This window comes from Myotis myotis, unplaced genomic scaffold (assembly GCF_014108235.1).
Source record: "Myotis myotis isolate mMyoMyo1 unplaced genomic scaffold, mMyoMyo1.p scaffold_m19_p_5, whole genome shotgun sequence".
NCBI lineage: Eukaryota > Metazoa > Chordata > Mammalia > Chiroptera > Vespertilionidae > Myotis > Myotis myotis.
The window spans coordinates 17,206,624-17,220,907 of NW_023416357.1; the positions used below are offsets into that span (position 1 = coordinate 17,206,624).

Genomic DNA, 14,284 nt, shown 5'->3' on the forward strand with positions numbered 1-14,284 from the left:
AGCCCTAGCCGGGTTTAGCTCACTGGATAGAGCGTTGGCCTGGGGAGTGAAGAGTCCCAGGTTCGATTCCGGTCAAGGGCATGTACTTTGGTTGCAGGTACATCCCCAGTAGGGGGTGTGCAGGAGGCAGCTGATCAATGTTTCTCTCTCATCGATGTTTCTAACTCTCTATCCCTCTCCCTTCCTCTCTGTAGAAAATCAATAAAATATATTTTAAAAAATTTTTTAAAAAGTTTCATTGAAACTAGTCTTTGAATCTTCTTCCCAAACAGTGTTCACTTGCTGCCATCACATTACCAATCAGAGGACTGTGTTCGCTTTGATGGATTACAGGAAAATTTCTATTTCTTAGTCCTGTTGCTGGCACAAATGGGTAATTCTTCCCCGCTTGTATCACATGACTTTGGAGAAGCAAATGCGCATTCCCAAAGATCTCCACACAGATGTTATCCATATCTCCTTCTATCTACAAGACCCACTACCAGCACCTCCACATGAATCCAAGTTCCATCTTTGGGTCCAAATCCTGATTTCATCACTTCCCAGCTGTGCGAACTTGGGAAAATTACTTAACTTCTAAGACTCTGTATATCTCCTATGTAAAATGCAGAGGAGAATGGTACTAACCTCATTAAGACTGTTGGAGAGATGAAATAAATTAATCCACATAAAAAATTTAACACAGACCCAGGCCATAGTTAGTGATCAATAAAATTAAACCAGTTAAAAGAAAGTGCAGGGGACATGAAGGCTGAACAGTAACAACAACAAAAAAAATAAAACCCTGGTTAAGCCCCAAGACTGAGTTTCTTTTTTAAAAAATATATTTGTATTGATTTCAGAGAGGAAGGAAGAGGGAGACAGACAGAAACATCAATGATGAAAGAGAATCACTGATTGGCTGCCTCCTGCAAGCCCCACACTGGGGATCGAGCCTGCAACCTGGGCATGTGCCCTGACTGGGAATTGAACCGTGACCTCCTGGTTCATAGATCAATGCTCAACCGCTGAGCCACGCCTGCCGGATCTGAGTTCCATTTATTCAATCTGTTACCAAAGTCCCTCAGGATAGCAAACCCTAATGATACAGCATATTTCCTCCTTGGACAAATAAACCGTTGACTTGACTTAGAGAACACTACTAGAATGAATATTTTTCCTTTAAAAGGTAACTTTGTCCTCAGTAAGGTAAAGATAGGATATATGCCCTTATAAAAATAAATAAATAAATAAATAAATAAATAAATAAAAATGAGCTTCCAGAATTCTGCTTTCCTGGAGGGAATAGCTCTTCAACTTCATCAAACATTTTATAATAACTCGAAAGAAAACCCTCCTGCGGCCTTTAGCTCTTCTGAGGATAGCCCATTTCCTGTCTCATACGCACATGCCAACTCTGAAGATTGCCAGTTAGGGATCTGGTGGAGGTTTACGAGCCTGTGGGAATGGTAAGAGACTTAAAAGACACAACCCTCAGTTATATTCTGACCCCATCATCTGTGGCAGATTTTCAGTAAAGTAACCCAGTTCTCTGCGCCTCCGGATAAAAGGAATCTACTTGATATCAAAGAAATAACAGGAGCATAACGATTGAGCTCCAGCCCTCTTAGAGCTCTCTGAACTCCTTGCGAGAGGTTGTCCACTTCCGAAGCACACTTTCTGAGCACACCATACAACCCGCAGAAGAGCAGGTTTTGCTCTTCATTTTTACTCTTAGAATTGATGACTCATATTTTAATTTTTTAAATAAAATGCTGGGAAATAATTATGCCGGAGAGTCAGATGTCCAAATTACCCTTCACAACTTAGGCAAAACACCCCCTGACTGGCTTACACTCCAAAATATGATAGAATCCACTTTCACAACCAAGAGCTCATTTTATCCAATGTTTTTTCTTCTTATGTTAACTTTGAAAAACAAGAGATTCCATATTTAAAATATTTGTAGGAAAGACACGGGCTTTTGTGAAGAGAACCTTAAGTGAGCATTGTTTTAGGACCTAAAACAGAGTAAGCTAACCTACCACATCTGCACAAAGGCAAGAAGAAAACTGTTATGGCTGAAAAATACCACGTTACCAAGAGGAACATCCAAGAATTCTGGTGGTTCTCAAGGGCTGCAAAAATTAAGGTCAGAATTTACAGTCTGCACCTGACTTTATATTTTTGAAGTTGAACTTGGCACCTATTCTTGAGAGAATCCCTGGAGAATGAAAATCTTTGGAAATGCAGTACCTACAATTCACAAGGCAGTATTCTGATGACCCCCTCCTATACAAGGCAAAAACGTGTAAAAGTGTGGGGAGGCTGCGAACTTTTATCTTCTTAAAAATCTGAAAGCAGTTCAGAAATAGTGCCTACTGAAGACTCCACTTCTGACAGCAAATAACAACACATCTACTAGATGTGGAAAATGCCCACAGGCAACTTGGCCTTGGTAAGATACTTGGTTTCCAAAGAGAGACTCCAAGGGCAGCAATGGAAGAATTAGGAAAGATCACCAAGAACAAACAAGTGCCATTAGAGATCAAGGCTGAGACCAGCCACAGCCTCTTATTCTCAATTACTATGTATGGATTGGAAAACTGGGCAGTGAAGAAGGCTGATAGGAAAAACATTGATTCTCCTGAAATATGGGATTGGAGAGAGCTCTACAGATACCCTGGATGACCAGCAAGACCAAGAAGGGGATCCCTCAATTAAATTAAGCCCAAAATGTAGCTGGAGTCAAAAATGACAAACTGAAGCTGTCCTACTTTGGGCACATCATGACAATGCAGGGTTCTTTGGAAAACACAACAATGCTGGGAAAAATAGAAAGCATCAGGAAAAGAGGAAGACCAGGTATGAAATGGATTGACTCCATTTAATTATAACAAGAAAAAGGTAGCAAGGTCAGGGACCCAGGGTGGTGACAGACAGAGCCTAGTAGGTTGGCACAGAAATTGGCTATATGTGTGAGGGTAGTTCAGGCAGTGTCCCAGGACTGGGGTGTCCGGATGGCCCAATCCCTGGCTGATCAAGTGGGTGGAGGCTACCGCTTCTCACACCTCCAACAGGATGACCCCCTCACTGCTGCCACCACTATACACTTGACTCAGGTCAGGGCACTTTCAGTGGCCTTAGAAGTCCTAGAAATCAAATCCCATTTCCATTCAGTCCTGCTGAGATACTGATGGATGACAGGAATACCTTTTTTTAAAGTTTTTTAAAAATTGATTTGAGAGAAAGGAAGGAAAGGAGAGAGAAAGAAACATCAATGTGAGAAAGAAACATCGAGCAGTTGCCTCTTGCATGTGCCCCACCTGGGGGTCAAACCTGCAACCTGGGTATGTGCCCTGACCGGGAATCAATCCTGCCACCTTTTGGTGTATGGATCAACGCTCCAACCAACTGAGCCACACTGGCCAAGTCAGGAATAGCTTGTTGCATTAGCGCTCAGGGGCCAGGAAGTCTTGGCTCTAGCAAACTCCAGCATCCATTTACTCACCTGGCTAGGCCACATAAGGCTGTGACATGTTAGGATTGTGACATCGACAGCATTAACCATGCCAAAGTCATTTCATTTCATGAAGTCTCTGTTTCAGGGAAGGGGACCAGGAATCAGAATCTGCTAGTTGGCACCATGATAAGCAAGAGTTTGAATGCACTCAGGTCTAAGTGAATCTACCTCACAAGACTTGAGAATGGTGTCACAGATTATAAAATTCTTAGACAACAGCATTTAAATTTACTACAAGGAGCAAATGCCAGCGAATCTGGGGTATTAACAACCATGGGACAAAATGAGTACTTTATTATGCAAATGATGGTTAGCTTCAGAATGATAATGGATGTTAGCAACAGGTATTAAATGAGTACCAGAATAATGAAGCTCTACTGGCTATTAAATGGAACAGACTGTCCATGTACACGACATGGGTGGGTCTCAAGGGTACTGAGTGGGAAGTCCCATCTCAGAAGGTTTACATACTGTCTGATTCATTTACATAACACTATAATGACAAACTCACAGAGAACAGATTAGCAGTGACTAGGGACTGAGGGGGGATATTTCTCATGGGTTAGCACAAAGCATGGAGCGTTCCGTATTGGGATCGTGCTGGTGGTTACACAAACCTATATATGTGAAAACACTGAAGTTTGTGAAAAACAGGTGAAATCTAAACGAGGTGTGAGTGCTGTACCAACGTCAATTCCCTGGTTTTGATACTGTACTACCGTTATATAAGATGTCACCACCGAGCAAGCTGGGTGACAGGTACACAGGACCGCGCTGTACTATTCTGGCAACTGCTGAGCCTATTGTTTAAAAAAAAAAAAAAAAAAAAGCATCCCAGAATAAAACTGAAATAAATACCTGGGGGAGAGCGCAGGAGATATAACTTAGTTCAAGATGTTCTCAACTTCCAGAGAACATGACCTTCTAGAGAGCAACTGTCAGTCTCATCACTCTGTACAGTATAACACACATTTCTCTAATGCTCTGGGGAGAGGATCTGAACGGGAACTTAGGGAGTGAGAAAGCCTTGGACAGAGGGTACAGCCAGATACGGGTATTCTAACCAGACCCAATACCTTAACCCATGACTTGGATGATAAACAATGATTTAGAGTTTGGATTACTAGTGAGACCCAAATTTAATGTATGCCCATAAAAGTATGGACACAGCACAGCGATTCTCAACTGGAGCCACTTTGCACCACCTCCCTTCCCAGGGGACATGTGCAATGGCTGAAAATGTCAACAGTGACGAGGTTGAGAAGGCCGAGAAAGCGGGCACACTTACCCACATCTGCAAACCTGAGGCTGAAAACTACCGGAAGGCTGAATACCCTGGCCCTGAGCCCAATCACTAAAAGAACAAAATGGGGGAGGAAATAAACAGAGGCAAGGCTGCATGAAATGACAACATCGTAGAAGATGCAGTGCTATTTGCACCTAGCACTCAACACTTTATTTCAAAGTTCATGGAAAGACTTCCCGGGGGTAATTAGTAAGAATAATAAGCCTTCAAGTCAAACATACACACACACACACACACACACACACACAGACCAGTGCTGCATGTCACCCAAATCCCTACAATTAAAACAACCACACCATAATTGTTGTGGCCCAGGGTTAACTCCCAAGGATACTTACAATGCAAAGGAATGAGAAGTAAAAGAAAAACCCATACAAACAATACCCTAAACCAGTGGTTCTCAACCTTCCTAATGCCGTGACCCTTTAATACAGTTCCTCATGTTGTGGTGACCCCCAACCATAAAATTATTTTCGCTGCTACTTCATAACTGTAATTTTGCTACTGTTATGAATCGTAATGTAAATATCTGATATGCAGGATGTATTTTCATTGTTACAAATTGAACATAATTAAAGCATAGTGATTAATCACAAAAACAATATGTAATTATACATGTGTTTTCTGATGGTCTTAGGCGACCCCTGTGAAAGGGTCATTCAACCCCCAAAGGGGTCGCGACCCACAGGTTGGCGACACACAGGTTGAGAACCGCTGCCCTAAACAAACGGTCAGTGGTTCCCCATGCAGCCCAAGGCTGCATCCCTTGTGTGTGCCTTGGTCTTAAATGAACATTAGCAACCACACTGGGGTTTTTGGGGGGCCATACATGAATTACCAGCCCTGCTATTAACTGAGAAGAATTCCTCTCTCCTCCACCCAGTCTTAAAGAAGAACCTGGCAGTGGTCACAGAAATCGAGTACTCAACGTTAATATCCTCTGTTCAGCAATGCATGTCACTAACAAGAAGTTACAAAATCCCTCTTATCATAAGTACATCATGACTGAGTGTCTCGGCTGTGCCTGCAGTAAGCTGCACTGGCACATCTCATAAAACTTTTTACGCCAAATGATAAGTAAAAATGTGCCAAACCCTTTGATGAAACATCTCCACTTCGATGAAATAATCAAACAAGCATGCAATGATACAGGAACAAGAATGTTTGTGTGATGCCTTCTATAAAAGCAAACAACTAGAAACAACCTAAAATGGTCATAGAAATGATTCATGCCCAGGAGAAATGGGCAGGGCCACTCTTAGAAGCGGACACCTAGGACCCCTGCCTTGGGCTGTAGGCTTTAGAGTGCCCTGTACATAACAAAGGCACACACAAAAAAGTTAACAGCAGTTCCTCAAAGAGCTAATCGTGGTCTTGGGTAAAAAATATTATTAATTTCAAACTTGTAGTAAGTGGCAGTAATTTGATATGAACTATTATTATTTTCCACTAATAATATTAGCAAAAGTTTCCCCCAACCCCAAACAGAATGAATTTAGCCACTTCATTTTAAAAACGTGTTTAGAGAAAAATTTCCTCAATCCAAAAGGAACAATTGTGAAACATGCAACAAAATTGATAATTCAAGACAATACTTAAAGATCAGATTAAGGAAATAAAAATATTTGTATGACTAGAAAGGGAAAAAATTTACACACACATATCCCCAATCATTTTTATGTACACTATTTCATGGCCAAGGTGCATTAAGGAATAGTCTCATCTGAAAACAGACTTTTAATGAATTAACTTCTGTGTTCAGTTTTCTTTATAATATGCAGAGCATTGAAAACTTTGAAAAACAACTTAAGAAATATTTAATGGGCCGAAACCGGATTGGCTCAGTGGATAGAGCGTCGGCCTGCAGACTCAAGGGTCCCAGGTTCGATTCCGGTCAAGGGCATGTACCTGGGTTGCGGGCACATCCCCAGTGGGAGATGTGCAGGAGGCAGCTGATCGATGTTTCTCTCTCATCGATGTTTCTGACTCTCTATCTCTCTCCCTTCCTCTCTGTAAAAAATCAATAAAATATATTTAAAAAAAAAAAAAAAGAAATATTTAATGGGCCTAAAGATCGTTTTAAGAAATGGTATGGCTCAGTGGTTGAGTCCCAACCTATGAACCAGGAGATCACGGTTTGCTTTCTGGATTGAGGGCTCGGTCCCCAGTAGGGGGTGGGCAGGAGGCAGCCAATCAATGATTCTTTCTCATCATTGATGTTTCTATCTCTCCCTCTCCCTTCCTCTCTGAAATCAATTTTTTAAAAAATGGTGAGATTCACAATGACAGTGACAAAATAAAATTTCAAAATTGTGTAAATCCTGTAATATCCATAACTTATCATATGCAATCCTATTCCTTTTTAAATCTAAATATGGCTATATGAGTTCTGTTGACAATGCCAGTAACTAATGCCCAGCCTTCTCCAAACTGAAATTAATACAAAAACAAATCTAAGAACCACAATGACTCAAGAAAGGTTTTCTACTTTGGCACTACTATCAATAATACACAAAGTATTGTGAACATCATGATTACAATAAAATTAGTGAATCTTCTCAAATATGGACAATCAAAATAGATTTAAGTTTCTCTGGCCTGGTGGACACATTTTCTGAAAAGCCCTCAGAGCAAAAGAAGCAAAAAATGTTATTCAAGGAAGACTCCTTGAGCAACGTTGCTCTCTGCTGTCATGATCACCCCACAAGCGTTCACAAGCTAACAAGTAGAGCACAACTATATGCAGAAACTCTGGGAAAGGAGCGGAATCTGTACTCGAAAGAGGAGATTCCATCAGAAAATCTAAAGAAGGACTACTCCAAAAACCGAGCAGTAGAACTGGGGAGAAAAATTATAGTCTTCCAACCCTTTCTTTTAATAAAATAAACACTTCTTAAAAACCCAGTTTTCTAAACGCCTTCTTTTACAATCCCCCTACCATCCTCAGGAGGTTGGGGCCAGTGGCTTTAGAAGTCACATTTTACAAAGAAACAGAAGATACTTGTCTTTCCTAAGTCAGAAACAAACCAAATAAAAATTAGTGGCATGTTCAAAAGCTGATTCACAATTTCCTGCTGGGTTTGCAATGTTTCTGGGGTGTGGATCACTTGTTTTCCCAAACTCCCATGCTGTGTTCAACTCAAAAATCACTTACTAAGTGCCTACTGTATATGGCACTTTGGCTAAGGACACCAACAGGAGAGAAAAGCATGGCCAGGCTGTGAAGAACACAGAGGCTCTGAAGACTGCTTGTCTGGGTTCAAATGTGGGCTGTCATTTTCTAGCTGTGTGACACTGGGTCAATGACTTAACCTCTCAGTGCCTCACTTTCCTTACGCATACAGTTGTTAAATGGATTAAATGAGGTAATGAATGTAAAGTGCTCAGGAACTTGCGGGGGCACATAGAGAGCACTCAGTAAACGTTAGCCTTATTTATCATTGTCTTCAAAGAATTGTAAAAAGCTTGGTAATTAATAAAAAAGATTATGAGCATCTCCCCTCCCGTCATAAAAAAAAATCTGTACTTGAGGGGAAAGTAGAGGCTATCCAAGGCTAGAATCCCATCCTTAAGGACCTTCCAGTGCAAATGAGGTGATACAATCTGTAAATGGGATATTGAACCTCTCAAGGCTGTTTACTCACTTGAGAGGGGGTGGGGTGGGGGAAGGTATGTAAAGCCTCTGAGGACAGGAGTAAATTCCTAAGATGACCAGGACGGAAAGGCAGAGCCAAGTTCAGAGGAAAGAGAGGTAGGGGTCAGGTGAACTAGACCTGTCAGAGGCGGTTTCAAAAGGGAGCTGGGCAGGCAGGCCATCTGATCGGCAGCGAGGGTGGCCTGCACAGAGGTGCGGGCAGGGCTGGTAAGGGAGGCCCTGGAGCCCAATGTAGGCGGGGATGAATGAAGACAATTGCAAGGTCAGAAAGGCCTGGACAACCAGACTCGGGAACGTGAACTTGATTTTCTAAGCAATCCAGAGACGCTTTAAGACAGAATTCTGGACATGCACACTCTGTGTTGTGCAGAGTGTACAGGCTGAAAGGGAGCACATGAACAAATGCAATCCAGCGCCAGAAACAGACCTGAGAAAGCTCTAAGGCCGAGCTTCCCCTGCGCCCATGAGTGCTGGGATTCACTCACCACCACAGCGCCCGTGCTTCATGTCTCAGTTACAATAACTAAACTCTTATTATTACTCACCCACCTACCCCGTGCCAAGAGATGTAAATCTTATCTTGAATTCCATGTAAGGTCAACACGATTATGCCCACTTACAGACCAGAGAAATCAAGGCCAGGAAGGTCAGGTAACCTGGCCAAGCTCCCACAGGGGGGAGGGATAAGGGGACTCCCAGAGGCCACATCTTTTTTCCTTTTGGGATGGGGTGCTTTTCCCTCCGCCCAGGGGCCTTTTGGCATGAGGAAGTCTTGCCAAGATTAATCTAGACCTCACGGGTTACTCATTCTTGAAATGTTTCCTGCAAATTAATGACATGAAAATGTTACGTAGCAATTACCCTGAAAGCAAAATTTTGAAAACCCATTAACCAAAAGGTAGCCTCGCCTACAAATCTCAACAGAAGAGCACCTCCCAGGCTCGTGTCCTTACAGGTGACCCCACTTAAAGCCAGCAGAGCTGGAAAAGCAAACACTCTGCTTGCTCCCTTCAGCGCTCTGGTTGATATGAAGGCCCTGCCCAGGCTGGTTTGTGCCTGATTTTGTAGAGGCCACATGATAGGCGGGGAGCAGCCCTTCCTGCAGCCCTAGCCAGGGAGATCAGGGCTCCCTGCTGGCAACAACTGTCTTGCTCGAAGCTGCTCCCGGGGCTTTGCTGTTCCCAATGTGACAGGGGCCAAAAAATGTACTTGACAATAGAAATCATTGAGGGTGCGCAAAAAAGGCAAGACACTGTAACTCCACTGTGAGAAAAGGCACATGCTCTGATTCTATTATACAGTCGTCAAAAGGGTGGGCTTCAGGATTTGGTGAGGCAAGGCAGTCCTCAGCACTTCCCTTTTGCCTGGGAGAGATGATTTGAGGGGAGGGAAGGAGCTGCCAAAAATAACAGTCTTCATTTTTTTTTTAAACCAAAACAAGGAATATCAATAAGCTCTAAAACCAAACAAAATAAAATGCTATGAAAAAATAGGCTCAAACACTCTTAGCACCTTAAAAAGCTCGTTAACCCCAGTAACAACCAAACCCAAACTGAGTGTTCAGGAGGAAAAAGGCGTTTCCACTGAACCTCTTTCGAGTTGAGTTTGTTCCAACCTGGAGTGAACCAGGCTGTAAGAAATAGTGGAAAACATTCTAGTTGTACCTAACAATTTATCCCTTAAAACATTCATACCTGCTTCCTGTATCTGGATGTCTCAGTATATTTGTGTACATTTTACATATTTATTCTGAAAAACCAAAGCGTTTGTATGTCCCATTAATAATCCTCAAAAGAGCTTTTGCTTGAACAGCCATTGTGCCACTCCTATTCCTAGAATGGAAAACAGAAAAGTCAAGCTCATGTATGAGTTCAACTGGTAGGTGCTTACTGGCCTTCCAGTGTTCTCAGCACTGTACTTGGCCCTGGGGACATGGGAACAGCGTCCACTTCAAAATATCAACAACACATTTGCACAGTAGTCTGGCCACTGTGCTGGTTGAGACTTTTCTGCTATTTTTTTTAATTGCTTTGGTTACAGACATAGCAAAACCTAGTTGCTGCCTAAAGTAAACTTTTTAACAACTTACCTCCAAATGCTAAAGAAAACACACCTAGTTTTCCCAGAAGTGTGCACACAATTTACTTGAGAGTAGCCATAAATATCTAAAGGCAGACCATGAAGAAACAAACTCTATTAGGGAGTGTGGGGTGCTCAGTGTCTCCAATCCCGGGGTACACTTTGAAGTCAGTAGCCATCAGCTGAGGGGCGCGCTGAGCTGGCCGGCAGGAAGTTATAGGTGTCTGCTGCTACTTACAGCAGAAACTCCAAGGCAAGAGGGCTGTGCATGCAACACGCACGAGAATTCATTCCACGAGGCAACTGCTACGTGGGTACAGCTCAGTGGTTCTCAAGTGGCGGTGATTTTGCTCCCCATAGCTCATCTGGCAATGTCCGCAGACATTTTAGTTGTCACAACTTGGGGGCTCTACTAGCATCTAGAGGCCAGGGATGCTGCTCAACACCCTATATGGCACAGAACAGTCCCCCTAAAACAAAGAATGAACTGGCCCAAAATGACACTGGCACCCAGTTTGAGAAACCCTGACCCTGCTCTGAGTAACAGCTGCAAGTCCCAGGTAACTCCTATTTCCTTATTCTTTGGCCAGTCATACATGAAGCTAATACATATAACATTTCCTTCAACGTTTTGTTCTCAACCGTTAGCATTAGCTTCAAATTGCTGTCCGACAAGCAACAAGTCATTATGCCCAAATCGCAATGGGAAAAATTACCAAAGAACAGGACACCACTTAGTGATACGGAGGCCCTCCAATTTTGCTGTCCTTGGATATATCACTTCCACACTTATTGTTTCTACTCTCACAAGACATAGCAAGATTTTCTTCACTGGACAGTTTAACAAAAGGAGGCTCTGTTATAAAACACTAAACAGAGAGACTACGTTAGGAGTTTGTTTTCAATTAATACAGCAATGTGTGGCCACCGTCATTGGCCCCACTGGCCTCCACCTGAGGGCAGAATGTTGAAGGCTGATTAGAAATACACCAAATTAAAAATATAATTTCAAATAAATGAAAATATCCTCAAAATGAACATTTCCACCAGCAACAGAGGGGAAAGGCTCTGGATTCTACAACAAGCTCTTCATCCTTGGGCAAGTGACTTAATCTTTGACTTAAAATGCTTCGACTAGGAAATGAAGGGAATGGATGATCACTAAAAGACAACTTCACTATTATATCATTGAAATAAAATCCAACAACCAGGTTACCTTACACTGAACCAAGGTCACTCTAGTGTAAGGAAAAAGTTTTTCAACCAGAAAATGTGAGAGGCATCTGTCCCACGTTATCCTGAAGTTCCCCCCACTTGCACTAGGGGGCAGAGTTCTTCCCAAGGGGAGGCCACAGACCCCCTGTGGTCCAGACAGGCTTCATGGAGACCAGGATCCCAAAAAACTCAACACAAATTCTATGTCCCATCCTATCTCTTAAGGGACCCAGAATACACAAAAGCAAAATAAAGCCAATAAAAGTTAAGAATTAGTGTCCTGCAGGCACAGCCTAGGTTTTCCAACAGATAAAAGCCCACTGGTCTTTCATCATGGCTTAATCTGCAATCCTGCAAAAAGTTCTCGTGCCTTCTTGCAGGCATGAAGTTCTACGGATTAGAAAATGCTACAGTCTCACATTTACAGATTTCATTCTTTAAAAACAGGTAAAAATACATATTAATGGATGATTAATTCCTTTCCAGCCCACATCTCACAGAGAATATGGGTATCACATGTGAGATGCCACTATGAAAAAAACTGGGTATTACTATTGCACAGGAATACATTTATCACTTAGGCCATTATAAATAGTTGTTTAAGTGGGCATCCCGAAAGCAGAATGACTTGAAATATTATATCCAATTAAGTCTGAAAAAGCAAGTTAGGGAACACAAATGCAACCCCTCACCAATCTAATGGGCAGGAACATTCCAAAACTGTCCTGGCTTCACAAAACACCCCCTGGCTCTCAATGAAAGTCACATCTGACTCCCTGAAGTCAACTAAGTTTACGTTGAGCCACTTCAAACCTCAAACTTAAACAGAACTCATTAAATAAACACAACCAAGAAAGGAAAGGGAGCCAGGAAACTACAGTAACTCTGGACCCCAGGGGGAGAGAAAGGGGAGAGGGTTCTCCAGTCAAGGATTTCAAGTCACTGTGGTGTCCCGCCCTCAAGGAACCTAAAAGGGGCATCGGTTTAACCTGTTTAAATAGCCATTGTCTGCCCTAAACGATTTTCTTTACATTCAAATTCAAAATCTGCCCAGGGCAGTCCGCACAGATACCTGATCTTTCGATCCAGCATCTGGAAGGACCTCAAACCCTACTGAGCGCTTCTCGGGGAGAACTACAGGTCCCACACCAAAGGTCCAGCGGGCAGAGAGCACGGTGAGTGATTAAACGCGCCTTTCCCGCTCACACTCCATCACAGCCGGCTCCCCTGGAAGTGTGTGCACCCCTCGCACAGGAAGCCGGCTCGTTTTGCAAAGGAAATACCAGACCTTTCTTGGAGAAAGGCACGTCCCGGTGGAACATTTTACTGGGCTTCCTGCACCCAGGTAGTCGGGCAAGCAGAAGTCCTGGCCAGGCCCGGGCGCCCGCCGCGGGGACACCGGTGAGCCGGCTACCCACGCAGAAGGAAGCTCACCTTCCCTACTCCCGGGGCAAAGGGGAAGCGCGGGGCCAAGCAAAACCTGCCTCGGCTTACTCATCCCGAGGCTCCCCCGGGGGGTGAGGGGGTGATTTCAGGCGATTCACGGGAAGTGTCGCCCTCCAGGGTTTAGGGAAAGGTACCGGGCGGGCGCCCGGCGCGGTGGGCAGACCCCTCCTCCGGGGCACCGAGGCCAGGTCCGGGCAGGAAGGGAGCCCGCGCGGGGCGGCGAGCGCACTCACCTCGGGGAAGAAGTTGTCCATTGTTCCAGTGCGTTCCCCGACTTGCCCGAGTCGGGTGTCCAGCTCGAAGAAGTCAGCCCAGCGGAAGGTCCGGGGAAGGAACCATGCATGTCACGGCGCGACTTCCAGGAACTCGAGCCCTAGGGGCTCTCCCGTGGCCATCGCCTGACCCCCGGCTCGCCTTTCGCACCTTTTGTTTGCTCAGACCCAATTCTCGAACTCCTCCGTCCCCAGCGCAGCCTTTGTCTCCTCTTCCTCCAAGTTCTTCACTTCTGGGCGCAGCGCACGCGAGCGGAGAACAGCTGGTGGCACATTCTTCCCCGGGGCTAGGGAGAGCGGCGGGGGGCTGGGGAGCGCTCCCCCTCCCTCTGAGCTGGGGCCCGAGGCACTGGGCGCCGGCACCGGGACAGCGGCCACAGGGCGAGCCCGGAGTCGTTCTCCCCGTGCGAGCGCCGCCGCGGTAAGTATTCGGGCGCCGCGGCTCAGCCGGCTCGGCGAGGCTCAGGGACTTGCCGACGGGAGCACACGCCCCGCCCCGATCCGCTCGCCAGGCCACGCCCACTCGCCCGCGTCGCCCCGCCCCCCTCCAGGAGCCCAGCCCGGAGCCAACCCCGCCCCGCGCTTCCGCAGGGTCCCGAGCAGCCCGGCGGCGCGCCCCGCCCCACCCAGGCCCCGCCCACTCCGCGCCGGGCTGCTCCAGGCTCTGCGGCGGGAGGGGAAGGCGGGTTCCAAGTGGCTCCACTCCGGTCCCCGCCTCCCCACCTAAAGGCTGGCGGGGGAGTTGACTCTTCGCTCTCGTGATAGAAACCAAATAGTCACCGGGGAGGAGGGGTTGAGAGATTCTTTTG

General features: G+C 45.0%; 1 protein-coding gene across 4 annotated transcripts in view; it reads right to left on the minus strand.

The window, feature by feature from the left end:
- Positions 1-13,961, minus strand: part of MYO10 (myosin X) — a 204,471-nt gene extending 190,510 nt beyond the window's left edge. For 2 of the 4 annotated variants that reach the window (XM_036308575.1, XM_036308574.1), the window contains exon 1: positions 13,437-13,959. In XM_036308575.1, coding sequence (XP_036164468.1) covers positions 13,437-13,457 — 21 coding nt within the window. In that variant the 5' untranslated portion in view covers positions 13,458-13,959. Of the gene's footprint in view, positions 1-13,436 lie in introns of all 4 variants that reach the window. The other 2 variants (XM_036308576.1, XM_036308577.1) reach the window with 2 other exon arrangements.
- Between the last annotated feature and the right edge of the window lie 323 nt (positions 13,962-14,284).